At 37.9% G+C, this 16,681-nt stretch overlaps 1 protein-coding gene across 2 annotated transcripts in view; it reads left to right on the top strand.

Annotated features, from left to right (window-relative positions):
* The window catches only part of sulf2a (sulfatase 2a), a 74,986-nt gene extending 61,652 nt beyond the window's left edge, over window positions 1–13,334 (top strand). For both annotated transcript variants that reach the window (XM_022682654.2, XM_022682653.2), the window contains exons 15-21: window positions 103–162; window positions 1,622–1,788; window positions 4,715–4,857; window positions 4,949–5,057; window positions 6,313–6,346; window positions 6,671–6,724; window positions 7,875–13,334. In XM_022682654.2, coding sequence (XP_022538375.2) covers window positions 103–162; window positions 1,622–1,788; window positions 4,715–4,857; window positions 4,949–5,057; window positions 6,313–6,346; window positions 6,671–6,724; window positions 7,875–7,905 — 598 coding nt within the window. In that variant the 3' untranslated portion in view covers window positions 7,906–13,334. The remainder of the gene's footprint in view (window positions 1–102; window positions 163–1,621; window positions 1,789–4,714; window positions 4,858–4,948; window positions 5,058–6,312; window positions 6,347–6,670; window positions 6,725–7,874) is intronic.
* The last annotated feature ends 3,347 nt before the right edge of the window (window positions 13,335–16,681 follow it).

Raw genomic sequence — 16,681 nt, 5'->3', positions numbered from 1 at the left:
GAAAACACACCACAGTGTGTCCAGTGATTACAGTAATTACCTGTAATCCCTCTCCTGTAAGACTGGGTTTATAACCCTGCATGTGTTTCTCTCTGTGTTTAGTTACGGGTTTAGGAACAGAGCTCTCTTCAGACTGAAGTCGGGTCAGGTGCATTCTTTAAGGTGAGTCCAACTCATCTTAATAATCTGTACATTTTGGGATTTAGGGCCCTCTCTGGTGAGAATGGGTAATTGTGGAAGAATCATTTCAAACTGGGCGGGTGTGATGCGGAATCCGATTCCAGGTTATGTTCATTCAAAGAGAGCGAGAGAGCTTCACTTCATCGTTTTTTTGTTTTTACTATGAGTTAATGAGCTACTTAGGTCTGAATTTCCCCATCTGAAGTCTCCATTGCCCCACCAGCCGCTCGTGTTCAGTAAAACTGAGCCGGATCCTCTTTTAGAGGCTGTACGTGTGACGAAAGTACGTAAAGAAACGTGACGTGGCCAGAAGAAGAACTGCCGCAAAAAAACAACCTGACGCCCAGTTTTTAGAATTAATATATTAGGCTTAGCAGCACACTGGTACCATTAAACACAATATTTTGTCCATTCTCCACTCAAAAATGCTTCTGCTTTCAGTTTAGAAACTAAATATTATGGACTGCCACTTTACGTAATAATAGCTTCTTTAGATTACAATATAGTAACATGATTTCTGTACTTTACTCTCTATTCTGCATTATTTGCATTTTCTGTATACGTTGTATAAGTGCAGTCAGTGTGTGTCCTGTTCTGATGATGAGCAGGTGCTAGAATAGCAGAAGCAGTTATGTGTCTGACCGGCTCTGATATCAAGTGTTAACAGTATTTGCATTCATTACTCAGGTAGAAGTGAATTAAGGTTTAAAAATAATTCTGTAGAAGTAGAAGTATCACATAAAGCTTTATACTCAAGTAAATGTGTAAAAGTACTGGTTTCAAAACTACTTAAAGTATAAAAGTTAAATTAATGTGAAGGAGGAAAAATACTATTAAGGACAAAATAAATGTTTCTAAAAATGTTTTAGAATTTTTTTTCTTTACATTTTTCTATATACCCATTGAAAATGAATGTATTTTAGTACAATACAAATATATTGAAGAAGATTACCGTAGTTGGGACGTTTGTCTCAAGTTCACTTGAGTCTCTGAAGCCACAGATTATCTTCATACTTGACTACATACATCTGCTATGTTCCTGCTAGAGTGTGATGGTCATGTCATGTGCAGGTGTAATGGATTGAGTATAAACCAATAGGGTTTCGGAATGGTATATTTTTATACTTCTCTACATCCAATCACAATCAGATTCACTCTAAATCTAAATGGAGAGATTTATCTGGATAGTTTTTTTTTTAAGCAATAAGAAGCGGGAATGAAAACAAGCCAAATGAGGCTATTTTTTTATATTGTTAGGAGTAGAAAGTTCAGATAATTGGGAAGAAGAAGTAAAAATAAATACTCCAGTAAAGTATAGATAACCAAAATTTCTACTTATTTAAGTAACTATTTGTACTTCCTTACTTGACAACTCTGACTGATCTGAACATTATAAAGGTGTGCTTGGTGTGTGGTTTGGTGTGGTGTGTGATGTGGGCAGGCTGGCATCTAAAGATAAGAAGCAGTGGTTGATGAAGGAGCAGAAGCGCAGAAAGAAGATCCGGAAGCTCCTGAAGCGTCTCCGGAACAACGACACCTGCAGCATGCCCGGCCTCACCTGCTTCACCCACGACAACCAGCACTGGCAGACTGCCCCCTTCTGGACGAGTAAGGCACTGCAGTGCAGATCTGTGACAGACATACATACATATGTACAACTGGAAAAAATTAAAGCCAGGCGGACACTGTGCGATTTTAGCCCGATTTTAAGCCCGATCTGGTCGGATGCGACTGAATTTCATGATCGGGCCGAATTTTAGCTTGGGAAGCGATGTCCGATTAATTGCCCATACGAGCTGCGAATGAGCAGTCGGACGCGACCAGGGATTTCTGACATGCCAGAAATTTTGGTCGCTTGTCTCACAGTGTGAGCTGTTTTGCGGGCCGATTTCTTAACGTCACAACCTGTTTTCCCAAACATCTGCACAGTAACTATAAATAATTATTAGTCATATTTATTTCTGTCAGTTATAAGGATTTATATTTATGTTCGGTACACAGACTTATAGCTTAATATAGCAGACACAGGCATTCTGCTGTTTAAGAATTTCAACAGATGCTTATTCTCAGTCAATAGCTGGAGTTTTTGAAAAGAAAAATTAAAAGAGAAAATATCTTTGACAAACATAAATTTATTTTCTTTCACTTTGCTATTATATCTGAAAAATAAAGCACATTGTCAGCCTCTGATGCTGCCCGTCAATTATATAAAACTTAAAACATGCACAGAAATATAAAACTATATTTTATTCTTCGTTTCTTTTCGCCAGGGCAAGTTTATTAAAATTATAAATATGTTAATTTATTAATTAAAATCTTGTCCAGTGCTCCAGAATATTAGCCACGCAAAGCCAGCTTAGCGCAGCGCGTGGCATTGCGCGCGGCATTGCCCGCATAATAACCTCTGTCTTCTAAAATAAACGTTTTAATAAATAAGGTCGGAGAAGTGTAGTAAAATTAGTGCTATTAAACTTACTAAAGCTAATAAATGTACTGATAATTAATCAAGATAAATCAGACAAAATGCGCTGCGCCTCTCTCTCGCTCTCTTTCGCAGCGCAGAGCTGAATTCAGCGCGAGGCTACAGAAACTCAGTTCAGTTGAATAAAAATAAGTAAGGGCCTGTAAGTACAAGCAAAGGACCTGTAAGTAAATATTGTCAAATATAAAGAATAGTTTGAGGCTTTGGTGAGCTGTTTTTCATGATTTGAAACTGAAACTAACTGAAACTTTGATTAATCTGCAGAAAGCCTGGGTTATTTTAAACGAATTTTTAATGAGTTTATATTTTATATTTTTTATTTATTCATTTTAATTATTTTTCTTCTTTTATTAATCAAATCATTAAATATATATCTTCATAAGATATACATTTTTTACCTTTTATGTAAATTTTTATGATCTTTTTTGTAAGGTCCTATTTTTCCTTTTTTACGTATATATTTTATTCGTCTATAATAAATGTCAGTTTTTATTTCTATTTTTTATATATTTTTTAAATCCCTTTTAAACTGTTAATGCTCAGCGGCACTGTAAATGAGGGTCCCTATCCAGTGTGAATAACCGATTGCTTGTTTAATATTCAGTGTTTCAAAAACAGTTTTTACATAAACAATAAACAGAATAAAAAATAAAATTATTTTATTTTATTTAAGCTGCTGGTGTTTCTTTCGCAGCCTGACGCGCAGTCATTTTTCTATGCGCTCTCCTTCTGTAAAACGGACAACCCGTAGAGTCCACGTCGCCTCAGCCACCTGCGAGTCCATGTACGTCTCTTCCGTGGACTTTCAGCGCACAACAGGGCACAAATAAGTAAAGCTAAGCGCTTTCTTTTGCAAGGCGTTGTGTTGAAGCGAGAGTTTGTACGCAAAGAAAGCTCCGCCTACGGGCGGCGTTTAGACGTGCAGTGTAAGCTCCCCCGTCGCAGCAGGTCAGTCGGACCGTTCAGTGTGTGAAGATGAATCGCAGGCGTTGTTCATACACGACAAACGATTCAAACGTGCAGTTTGAGCTCTCCAGAACGCATCCGATTAAAAAAATCGCACAGTGTCCGCCTGGCTTAAGAGAGAGACCACTTCAGTTTCTGAATCAGTTTCTCTGATTTTGCTATTTATAGGTATATGTTTGAGTAAAATGAACACTGTTTTATTCTATAAACCACGGACAACATTTGTCCCAAATTTCAAATAGAAATATTGTCATTAAGAGCATTTATTTGCAGAAAATTATAAAAATGGCTGAAATAACCAAAAAAAAGATCAGACCTCAAATAATGCATAGAAAACAAGTTCATATTCATAGAGTTCAGAAATCAATATTTGGTGTTTTTTACAGACATGCCGAGTTTAAAGAATTTAAATAAAACATATTCTGCTTTGTTTAAAACTTTTTTGTTTACTAAATAATTACAAATGTTTTTTTTTCTAGATAGGTTGGATAACATTAGTATTAATCTACAATATAGGACATTTTAAAATAATAAAAAAACACAACATTTAAGCATTAACATTCTACAGCTCTGGAATAAGAGACCACTTCAGTTTCTGAATCAGTTTCTCTGATTAAGCTATTTATAGGTATATGTTTGAGGAAAATGAACATTATTGTTTTATTCTATAAACTACTGACAACATTTCTCCCAAATTCCAAATAAAAATATTGTCATTTAGAGCATTTATTTGCAGAAAATGAGAAATGTTTTAGGAGTTCAGAAATTAATATTTGGTGGAACAACCCTGGTTTTTAATTACAGTTTTCATGCGTCTTGGTATGTTCTCCTCCACCAGTCTTACACACTGATTTTGGATAAATTTATGCCACTACTGGTGCAAAACTTCAAGCAGTTCAGCTTGGTTGGACGGCTTGTGATCATCCATCTCTCTCTTGATTATATTCTAAATGTTTTCAATTTGGTAAAATCAAAGAAACTCATTATACTTATTTTGTTCCAGAACTGTATATATATATAAACATATATACATATGTTTATCTAGTTTCTTCATTCTGTCTTTTCTGCTCTTTTTAAATGCTGTAGTGGGGCCGTTCTGTGCCTGTACCAGCGCCAACAACAACACCTACTGGTGTTTAAGGACCATCAACGACACCCACAACTTCCTGTTTTGTGAGTTCGCCACAGGATTCCTGGAGTATTTTGATTTGAACACAGACCCTTACCAGGTAAACAAAGAATACAACTCTACATGGAAAAGGTTTCTATACTGGTCACTGTCATACAGCAGAGTCATTGTGTGTCTGTGTGTTTGTGCAGCTGATTAATGCAGTCAGTACGCTGGACCGTGATGCTCTGAACCACATGCATCTGCAGCTCATGAACCTGCGCAGCTGTAGAGGAAACAAGCAGTGCAGCCCAGAGACAGGTCAGCCACACCCACACACACACACACACACACTATATATATATATATATATATATCAGTATATCCCACGCAGTACACACACAGGCCTGCCAAAAAAGAAAGGTTCCCCACACTTCCCCAAAATCTTGTATTGATGATGGTAGAGTCTGACCACTGCACAAAGCCTTCTTCTGCACATCCCAAAGATTCTCAATGGGGTTAAGGTGTAGACTCTGTGGTGAACTCTCAATCCATCTGTGAAAATGATGATCTCATGCTCCCTGAACCCTGAACACTTTCACATTCTGAGCTCTATAAATCCTGGCATTGTCATCTCGGAATATGGCCATGCCTTCAGTGAAGAAAAAATCCATTGATGGAATAACCTGGTCTATATTCAGTATATTCAGGAAGTCAGCTGACCTCATGCTTTGGGAACATAACGTTGCTGAACCTAGACCTGACCAACTGCAGCAACCCTAGTTTAAACCACTGCTAGCACAGTAGCATCACTTCAGCCGCCTCTCTTCTTCTTACCCTGATGCTCCATCACTCTGGAACATGGTTAATCTGGACTCATCAGACCACATGACCTCCTTCCATTGCTTTAGAGTTTAATCTTTATCTTCTCTAGCATAATCTCTTAAGGATACACAGCTTTTTAGTCCCAATCCCAATTTTTAATCAATTGGATGAATCTTTTTCACACAATTATTTTCACAGAGCCACCACACAACAACTGTCCTTCCACTTTTTAATAATGTGCAGGAGTTCTTAAGTTCTTTAGCTGGTTTTAGTGGTTTTAAAAATCTCATTAGCTGTTTTCTCTCTTTTACTCAGCCACAGGATGTGTATTTCAACATGGTTGTTCAATTAATGAGAAGCTACTCACTGCATCAGTTAGAGTTAAATAACTTGAAATCTTAGTGAAATCCTGGTGAAATCCACCTTTTTTTGGCCTGGATATCACAATCACACACAGTCCTCCACACACACACACACACACACAGTTTGTCTACATTAGCATTCAGCATTTCACACACAGTATATAATGTTAATAAAAACTTCCTTTGTGTGCTTGAGTGCTGCGTGAATATGTGAATATGTCACAGACCTGTTTTATTAGTTTACTATTAAACATAATGAAGTCCAATTTTTAGCTATTTGTTTAGATCTATTATAACACCTCTGCTAAAATATTGCAAAAACTGCATACTGATGTAGTGATATAGTAAATGATACATTGTCCAGCGCTAATTAACCTTGTGTTCTGCAGGGCCTAAAGAGCGCAACTTCTCCAGTGATTACAGGTGAGATCACTTCAGTTCTTAATTTTTTTACCTCAGTGTTTAGTACTTGACTGTCCTGAAAAATGTTCAGATAATCCTTAACCAGCCTGTATTAATGATGTAATTACTGTGAGGTAGTTGCTGCTACTGATTAAATACATAACTGGATGACCAGTTTAGCTTTAGACCAGTATAGGACGTGTGTTTTACAGATAGTAGTAGCTTTTCAACCACCTTAACCATAAAAAGCTTAGAGTATTAGAGTCAGACTGAGCTGTAATTGGATTTGGTTAAATAAACAATGACTGTGTGTGTGTGCATGTGTGTTTACTCCGCTTGCTGTAGGCCCCTTCATCGGAGAAAAAGGCCAAAAGTGAAGAAACCTTCGTCCAAATCGATGTGAGTTTTTCGCTCAGTCCATCTGTTGTTTCTGAGTCAGCCAGCTCCCTATGGCTCTTCCTGATTGGCTGCCTCTGTGTGTCATATGGCCTCTCTACAGGAGTGCCTGTTTGTTTGGCATTTCCATGACCTGATTTTAGATGCATGAGCGTAGCCTCTGTAGCATAGATTCTGTAACATAGCATCTGTAGCGTAGCCTCTGTAGCAAAGCCTCTGTAGCATAGCATCTGTAGTGTAGGTTTGGTAGCAAAGAAACCTCTGTTGCATAGCATCTGTAGAATAGCCTCTGTGGCAAAACCTCTGTAGCGTAGCATCTGTAGCGTAGCCTTTGTAATGTAGCTTCTGTAGCATAGCATCTGTAGTGTAGATTCTGTAGCGAAGAAGCCTCTGTAGCAAAGCATCTGTAGCCTAGCCTCTATAACAGAGCCTCTTTAGCATAGCCTCTGTAGCATATTCTCTGTAGTATATCCTCTGTGGTGTAGCATCTGTAACATAGCCTCTACAGCATAGCCTCTGTAGTGTAGTTCTGTAATGTAGCCTCTGTAGTGTAGCATGTCTGGTGTGTCAACTGTTGCAAATCATCTCTAGCACAGTCTCTCTAGCACAGTCTCTGTAGCATAGCGTCTATAGCATAGCCTCTGTAGTGTAGCCTCTGTAGCACAGTGTCTGTAGCATAGCGTCTGTAACATAGCCTCTGTAGCGTAGCATGTGTAACATAGCCTCTGTAGCATAGCCTCTGTAGTGTAGCCTTTGTAGTGTAGCATCTGTAACATAGCCTCTGTAGCATAGCCTTTGTAGTGTAGCATCTGTAGCACAATGTCTGTAGCATAGCGTCTGTAACATAGCCTCTGTAGTGTAGCCTGTGTAGCGTAGCATGTGTAACATAGCCTCTGTAGTGTAGCCTCTGTGTGTAGTGTAGCCTCTGTGTGTAGTGTAGCCTCTGTAGCATAACATGTGTAACATAGCCTCTGTAGCATAGCCTCTGTAGTGTAGCCTTTGTAGCGTAGCATCTGTGGTGTATCCTCTGTAGTGTAGTTGATCTCCACTCACTGAACAGTTCATAATAACAGAAAATTTGACCTAAATGTAAGTTAGCTGTGCAGATTTAGGAGGCCTTGTTTTAGACCAACATGTTTTTTTATGTTTCTAGGGGGCAGATCTGGGAAGGTTGGGTGGGCTAAATATGAGCTTCACCCACACAAAGGAACAACACTTGGAAAGGACTGAACCCAGAGAACCTGGAGAACCAGAGAACCCAAGAACCCCCACTTTCACCCTCAAGCACTTGAGCAACAGATCTATGGACAGACATGGAGATCATCCAAAAGTCTCATCTCACAGTGACAATATCTCACACTCATTTTTTCTGTCTCTCTGTCTCTATTACTCTCTTGCTCTGTGTTTGTATCACTTACTTTAATTTTCTGTATCATCTGCAATAACAAGCAGCCAGAACCTTTGGACCGGTTGTTGGATTTCTTATCTAATCTCGCCTGTGGAAACCAAGATCAAAAGAAAGCTCTTCTGTATTTCTTTCCCAGATGGAAGTTTGCCGGGTGCTGGGTGCCATCTTTTAACTGGGCTGACAGTCTGCCCCACGCTGGAGCTTGTTGTCAACTCAGTGTTGATTTTTGACAGATTTGGAACTTACATTTTTCAGCCCAACCCACCTTCAGTCTTCATGATTGATTTATTGACTGACTGCATCCCGTATCTCCACCTTCTCACACAGAACCGTCCTGCAGAACCTCCAGACCAGTGATTTTCCAATAAGCCTAAATCATGCGGACACTTTAGGACATGGTCTGCATGTACATAAGCTTGTAGATTGTAGCATTACTTCTGAAATCAGGAGTTATTATCTGTCTTTCCATGCCTCAGAAACTTCTACTCTAAATTTCTATGACGCTACACCATGTATTGCAATATGGCTGTGAGGATGTCAGAAGAAAATGAGCAGAGAATGAAGCCCTGCCCCTTCTGGGTGTGTTCTCTGCTACAGTATTTGTGTGTGCAGGTTAGTACTGTCCTGTAGCAACTTGGACTCTACCCAACAGACAAGACAATGACTGCTCACACAGACAGTTGTAAAGCTAACAGCCAGCCTCGGCAGGGTTGGAGCAGGTGAACAGGAGGTGGAGGAAGCATGGCTGAATATGAAGAATTTGTTTGGGTCTGAGCTGCTGGTGCTCTAGTGCGACCTCTAATGGCAGAAGTCGCATAGTGCTACCTTAAACAGTGATTTAAAGAAAGCTTGCTTTTTTCGTAGAGAAATGTGTGTGAAGAACCTTTAACATGTTTTAAAGAGGCACTAAACCCTAAACCATATATATTTTTTAATAATAGCTAAAATGTGTTCCTATTAAAGCTCCACTAGGTAGGATTGAGATTTTGTGCTCGTGGGTTTCCCCTACAGTTGTAGAGTGTAATAAATGTTTCAGGCGGATTAGTTTTTCTTGTTTTCTGGCTTTCACAGACATATTTGGTCTCTTTCCAGCTTCTGCCAGAGTGCCTGTATGTTAGTTTGTAAAGAATAAACAAGTATTCCTTGTAGAACTGTTAGAACTAAAGGTCGGAAAGCAGGTCACAGTTCTCGCGAGCGTTGGTCGTGGCCAGTTGGGAAAACGTACAGAGTCTGGTTTGAGCTCAGAGGAGCTCCGGCACAGACACGAGAGCACTGCTATTCCTCCTATTACACCTCAATGCAGTGAGTTTCAAGCTGTAATTTTACTTCTTTAAAAATATCAAAAATCAAGGAAATCCTACCTAGTGCTGCTTTAAGTAGTAAGACATACCAGTCCTGCTTAAAATTTTTAGAAACATAAAATAAAAAAAATCTGCCTCTGCAGCACCCTCACAGGTTCAACTATGCTGTAGGCAAGGATGATGTTTCTGTGTACTTTGGTATGCGGATACTCACAATATGCAAATCAGTCAATCTGCATCTCACTGCTATCAGAAGCACACTGCTGCTGCTGCAGCTCAGCCAATCAGCTCTCTGTCTTGCCCTTGCCTTTAAAACTCTAAATTCAATTTTGAGCCGAGGGTGGAGTCAGCTAAAATCTATGGAAGACCATTCCCGCCAGCTTTTTATTATTAAGTAGACTGCTATCTCATTACTTTGAGATACTTAGCATTATTTTGAGATATTACGTCATTTTTTTAAGATAGCAAGTGTGTTTTTTTATTGGAAACAAAGTGATGACTTACTATCACAAAATAATGAGAGTATCATAAAATAATGACTTACTATCACAAAATAATAATTTACTATCACAAAATAATGAGAGTATCTGAAAATGATGACTTACTATCTCAAAATAATGACTTAGTATCTCAAAATAATGACTTTCTATCTTAAAATAATGACTTACTTTCTCAAAATAATGAGACAGCAGTTTACTTAATAATAAAAATAAAAAATGTGCTGGTTTATTTTTTTTTTAGGTGTCGTGAATGGGCTTTCATAAAAATCAGGGTGTTTAGTTACCCTTTAGGAAATAGACAAAAAGGTTTTTATCTTAAAGGCTCTTCACACTATGAAAATAAATACTTTTCTTCTGAGGCATTGCTTAACGAAGCTGTAGAAGCACCTCATATGAGAGTTAAGACTCACAGACAGACAGATAGTGAGAGAGGCTGGTGTTCAGGAGCTCTGGATCATCTGATTCCAGTGTCGAGCAGCGATTGTGCTGCAAGAGCATGATTGATAATGTCTGTCAGCAACGGGGACACAGTACGCCTAGATGAAGTACTTTCCAGGAAAGGGATTTAGCCCAGTCCTTTTAACTGAAACACATTCAACTCATTCATTCAAACTGCTGTGTAGTCTAAGGCTAGGCTTAATTCCTGTCTGGAAAATTCCTCCAATAGTTTATGAATAGTGTAAAGTGTAAACGTTTCTGAGGGCTGCTTGGGTATAGGAGCAGATTTAATTTTACACACTTCATTCTGTGTAACTGTATATAACCCAGCTATACCATACTGCTTATGGATTATTATTATTATTACTTTGTGAATCATGGTGCTACTGTAATAAGTGAGACTGGGGGGTTGGTAAATATGTACACTACCGTTCAAAAGTTTGGGGTCACTCAAACAATTTTGTGTTTTCCATGAAAAGTCACACTTATTCACCACCATACGTTGTGAAATGAATAGAAAATAGAGTCAAGACATTGACAAGGTTAGAAATAATGATTTGTATTTGAAATAACATTGTTTTTACATCAAACTTTGCTTTCATCAAAGAATCCTCCATTTGCAGCAATTACAGCATTGCACACCTTTGGCATTCTAGCTGTTAATTTGTTGAGGTAAGCTGGAGAAATTGCACCCCACGCTTCTAGAAGCAGCTCCCACAAGTTGGATTGGTTGGATGGGCACTTCTGGCGTACCATACGGTCAAGCTGCTCCCACAACAGCTCAATGGGGTTCAGATCTGGTGACTGCGCTGGCCACTCCATTACCAATAGAATACCAGCTGCCTGCTTCTGCTGTAAATAGTTCTTGCACAATTTGGAGGTGTGTTTAGGGTCATTGTCCTGTTGTAGGACGAAATTGGCTCCGATCAGGCGCTGTCCACTGGGTATGGCATGGCGTTGCAAAATGGAGTGATAGCCTTCCTTATTCAGAATCCCTTTTACCCTGTACAAATCTCCCACCTTACCAGCACCAAAGCAACCCCAGACCATCACATTACCTCCACCATGCTTAACAGATGGCGTCAGGCATTCTTCCAGCATCTTTTCATTTGTTCTGCGTCTCACAAACGTTCTTCTTTGTGATCCAAACACCTCAAACTTGGATTCATCCGTCCACAACACTTTTTTCCCAGTCTTCCTCTGTCCAATTTCTGTGTTATTTTACCCATCTTAATCTTTTTCTTTTATTAGCCAGTCTCAGATATGGCTTTTTCTTTGCCACTCTGCCCTGAAGCCCAGAATCCCGCAGCCGCCTCTTCACTGTAGATGTTGACACTGGTGTTTTGCGGGTGCTATTTAATGAAGATGCCAGTTAGGGACCTGTGAGGCGTCTGTTTCTCAAACTAGAGACTCTAATGTACTTAGCTTCTTGCTTAGTTGTGCAACGCGGCCTCCCACTTCTTTTTCTACTCTGGTTAGAGCCTGTTTGTGCTGTCCTCTGAAGGGAGTAGTACACACCGTTGTAGGAAATCTTCAATTTCTTAGCAATTTCTCGCATGGAATAGCCTTCATTTCTAAGAACAAGAATAGACTGTCGAGTTTCAGATGAAAGTTCTCTTTTTCTGGCCATTTTGAGCGTTTAATTGACCCCACAAATGTGATGCTCCAGAAACTCAATCTGCTCAAAGGAAGGTCAGTTTCTAGCTTCTGTAATGAGCTAGACTGTTTTCAGGTGTGTGAACATGATTGCACAAGGGTTTTCTAATCATCAATTAGCCTTCTGAGCCAATGAGCAAACACATTGTGCCATTAGAACACTGGAGTGATAGTTGCTGGAAATGGGCCTCTATACACCTATGTAGATATTGCACCAAAACCAGACATTTGCAGGTAGAATAGTCATTTACCACATTAGCAATGTACAGAGTGTATTTGTTTAAAGTTAGGACTAGTTTAAAGTTATCTTCATTGAAAAGTACAGTGCTTTTCCTTCAAAAATAAGGACGTTTCAATGTGACCCCAAACTTTTGAACGGTAGTGTATATGTATTTGAATGAATGAATGATATTTTTATAGTTTTTGTTTTTTTGACTCTAACCCAGGCCTACAGACCTGTTCACTCATGTCTCTATAAACTGACTAAACCACTGTAGGCCTGACCCTGTCCACCAATTACACAATTTAATGTTTGTTTAAATTTTTGTTCCTGGGTTCTAACTGTTATATTTCAACTGCTCACATATAAACTTGATAAAAAACACCAATATTCCTCATGAACTTTGTGATTTTGTGACAATAGCCTTTAACACAAATTAATCATGTGACAAAATTGACAGAGCCTGGTGATGCATAAACAGGTTTATTTAGCGATATACCACAGCAACTCTCACTGTTGAGTTCAGAAGGTAGATTAGATAGATATTTTATTTGTGCTGAAGTACATGCTCTCTTTCCCTCTCCCTCTTTCTCTCTCTCTGTCTCTCTCTCTCATACACATTTTCTCTTTTTCATCTGTTGAAGGTGTAATATGGAGCTACACTAGTGTTTATTTTCTCCATTAAAAACTCTTAGTTAATGGCATGAATTAGTACATTACAATATTCTACAATATTCTGAAAAATCTTCGAAACTACCCAGAGATATTGTAAAACCACACTACACCACTATTACTATCCCCTTCCCAAACATACAATTACATACCAGCATATTTAAAAAAAAAAATCACAAGTTTATCCATGATTTAGTCACAGAATATTGTTGTGATTAATACAATTATTGTTTTAAGGGACTGGCACCAATAATACAAATTTAAGTGTTTCTAAACCCAATTATCTTGTTCAAAATTCAAAATGAAATATCTATTAGCAAAAGCTTAGTCTTAAAGAAGAAAAAGTGTGATTAATCCTGATCCATTTGATTAATATTTGTAATCGATTAACACGACTATATAAACCCATGAAATTTGAGCTTGTGTTTGTGTTTTATTATAAAAACAATCAACATTTCACTATACATTTGCCATTATTATGAAACTCAATCAATGCTGAGTATAACAGCTCAAAAATATTAATATATTTTTGGGATTTGCAACTGTACAGGTATATTACTGTACTTTCTTTGAGGTGGTCAATTCTTTCTGCAATAGTGTGCACTTGTATCCAGGCATGAAAATCAAGAATGACAGCATTTTTTAAATACCTCAATTACTTTCCATCAACAAAGAACAGTATGTGCATTGCAAATTTACAAAGATAATAAAAAAACTGTTCATTCAGAAATGTGGTTTTCCAAGATTTTCTCGTTATGCTGTCCTTGGTAACAGCATTAAAGATTCATTATGTCTAGTAAAAGCGTTCTTCTTGCTCCTCTTAATAAGCTTTCAGGTTCTCATTGGGTCTATCAAGAGGGACATCACAGAGTACATTTTTGCTCTTGTGTTTCTTTATTAATTGGCCACAGAAGTCTGCCTGATGTCTGCAACCTCTTGATGCCATCTAAATTAACTGTAGCTGTTGTTAGTTTAACCCTTTATAGCATTATATTTGTATTTATTCAGAGCAAAAGATAATCAGACCACTTTTAAGAAGCTTGGAGAAGCTTGAGAATCACTATTTCAGCATGATTGGCATGTGATCTAACGCCATAAAGTTGCCCTGAGACAACAAACCCAAAAATAGCAGTTTCAGGAGGTAATTGAAAACAAAACAGAAAAAAATAGCTTTAAAACAGACTTTTACAATATACTTGTTAATATTTTAAACCATTTAGACTATAGTGTAGTAAAAAATGTGTTTTGTTGCCTGAGGGCAACACCATGCCATAGAGTCTTAAGATTAGGGATGGGTGATATGGCCCTAAAATAATATCACAATATTTGATAAGATAAGATATTCTTGATGATATGACAAAACATTGTTTTGTTTTGTTTTTAATTAATTCCACAAATACACACTTCTGCAACTATGTTTTATTTAGTATAAATATAACAGTATTTTTATACATTCAGTAGAATAAAAAAAACTTTTGTCTATTTTGTTAACAGTAACTTTCCATAACTCTGTTTAAAATAAAAATAGTGCAAAAATTCTACCACAAAACTAAAGTGCAGCATATCTATTGCATTCATATAAGCTGTAAACAAAAGCAAATACAAGAAATATAAAAACAAATATTAAATGCTGAATTCAACAATGGCTTCATGTCACAATATCGTTTTTTTTTGTGTCAAAAGAATTGGCGATATTGTTGCGTACAATACGATTTGGCACACACCTAGTTAAGATAACTGTATTTATACTACTATACACTTTTGGGCAGTTCCAGAAACATCTAGAAAGTTCTAGACAATTCTGGACAGTTTTAGAAACTGAGGTCTATACCAAGCACTGAATATTTTGCTAATATTCATAAAAGTATTTCAGAATATTAGTTTGCTCAACTTAAAATCAAAGTTTATGGGGAATAATACCTGGGAACAAAAATACACTTATAGTAAATTCTTATATGTTTATATTGTTGTGTATTTTATTTTTTGTTCTGTGAACCTGAGTGTGTAAGAGTTTGATAGTTTATGAATAAAATGCTTTTGTGTTAACAGCAATATGAGACAGTCAGCAGCAGGTGGCGCTGTTGCTGAGCCTCTGTGTGCCATGATTTCATTCAAAATGAGTTTGATCATTTTTTTTCTTTTAAAAAGTAACATTTAAACAGTACACAAGTTATGATCATGCAGTAATTGTGAATATTCTGACTGACTGATCTGGAGCATAGAGGCTGTAGAGTTAACGCCATGACGGCATCAACTGCCCTGCTCACGAGGTCAGGGTTGCCAGGTTGGCTGAAAGTGGACTGGTAGGGTGTAAAATGTCTGAAAAGTTTTTAGAACTGCTGGGTGTGCCACCCACACTCTCTTACTTAGAAGGTTGTATAGTCATGAAAATCTCTGTATCCCAATTTAAAAGAAACATAAATTTTGACGTTACTAAACAATAGACAGCTCACTAATAGATATGTAGTGCGTCCAGCTGGACATTACAATAGGTTTAGCTGTGTTTATTAACTATTAGCATTTTCACACAATATGACAGGAAGCTTGATTACTAAATTTCAATTTAGGCATGGCAGGGTGCCTTACTGCCTCAAAATCCTGGTTCAGAATCCTCACTCAAAATCCTGCCTCAGAATTCTGCTTCAGAATCCTCCCTCAGAATCCTGCCTCGAAATCGTCCTTCAGAATCGTGCCTTAGAATTTTCTCTTAGAATCCTCACTCAAAATCCCCCCTTTAGAATTCTGCTTCAAAATCTTCCCTCAAAATCCTTTCTTAGAATCCTACTTCAAAATTCTGCTTTAGAATTCTGCTTCAGAATCCTTCCTTAGAAGCCTGCCTCAGAATCCTGCCTTAGAATTTTCTCTTAGAATCCTCACTCAAAATCCTCCCTCAGAATTCTGCTTCAAAATCTTCCCTCAGAATCCTTTCCTAAAATTCTCCCAGAATCTTGCCACAGAATCCTCCCTCAGAATCTTTCCTCAGAATCCTGCCTCAGAATCCTCACTCAGAAGCTTCCTCTTGCATCCACAGTTAATCCTGTTGGATGTGGTTGGTCCTTCTTGGTGGTATGCTGACATTACCCTGGATACAGTGGCTCTTGATACATCACAAAGACTTGCTGTCTTGGTCACAAATGCGCCAGCAGGACGTGCACCAACAATTTGTCCTCTTTTGAACTCTGGTATGTCACCCATCATGTTGTGTGCATTGCAATATTTTAAGCAAAACTGTGCTCCTACCCTGCTAATTGAACCTTCACACTCTGCTGTTACTGGTGCAATGTGCAATTAATGAAGATTGGCCACCAGGCTGGTCCAATTGAGACATGAAACCTCCCACACTAAAATGACAGGTGTTTCAGTTCCATTGTCAAACTCCTGTAGCTATGTTGGCTAAGTGCCAAGTGTTTTAAAAATATAAGAATGTGTGTTATTGATTTTGGCATTAAATACTAGCTTCAGAACATAAGATTGTAAGGGGTAACTATTAAAAATATATATAAATTTTTTTTTTTCAGTAAAATAGGTTTTACACTTTATCCCTTGTGTTGTCTTGCTGGTCAAAAGTGACTTGTTACCATGTTTAGCTGTAGAAACAATACCTTAAACTATCTTTTTCCAACTTGAAGTTTTATAACTTTTCCTAAAGGCACCCTATCATTACAAGAATGACACTTTGTTTTTGTTTAGGTTTCCATGTGGGCTGTACACCATTAGGGTACAAAGATTGTCTTATCGGTCATTTTTGACCCATGAATTATAAAA

This window comes from Astyanax mexicanus, chromosome 24 (assembly GCF_023375975.1).
Source record: "Astyanax mexicanus isolate ESR-SI-001 chromosome 24, AstMex3_surface, whole genome shotgun sequence".
In the NCBI taxonomy this organism is placed as follows: Eukaryota; Metazoa; Chordata; class Actinopteri; order Characiformes; family Acestrorhamphidae; genus Astyanax; species Astyanax mexicanus.
Note: the sequence above shows the minus strand (reverse complement) of the source record. Positions and strands in the feature narration are given on the sequence as shown.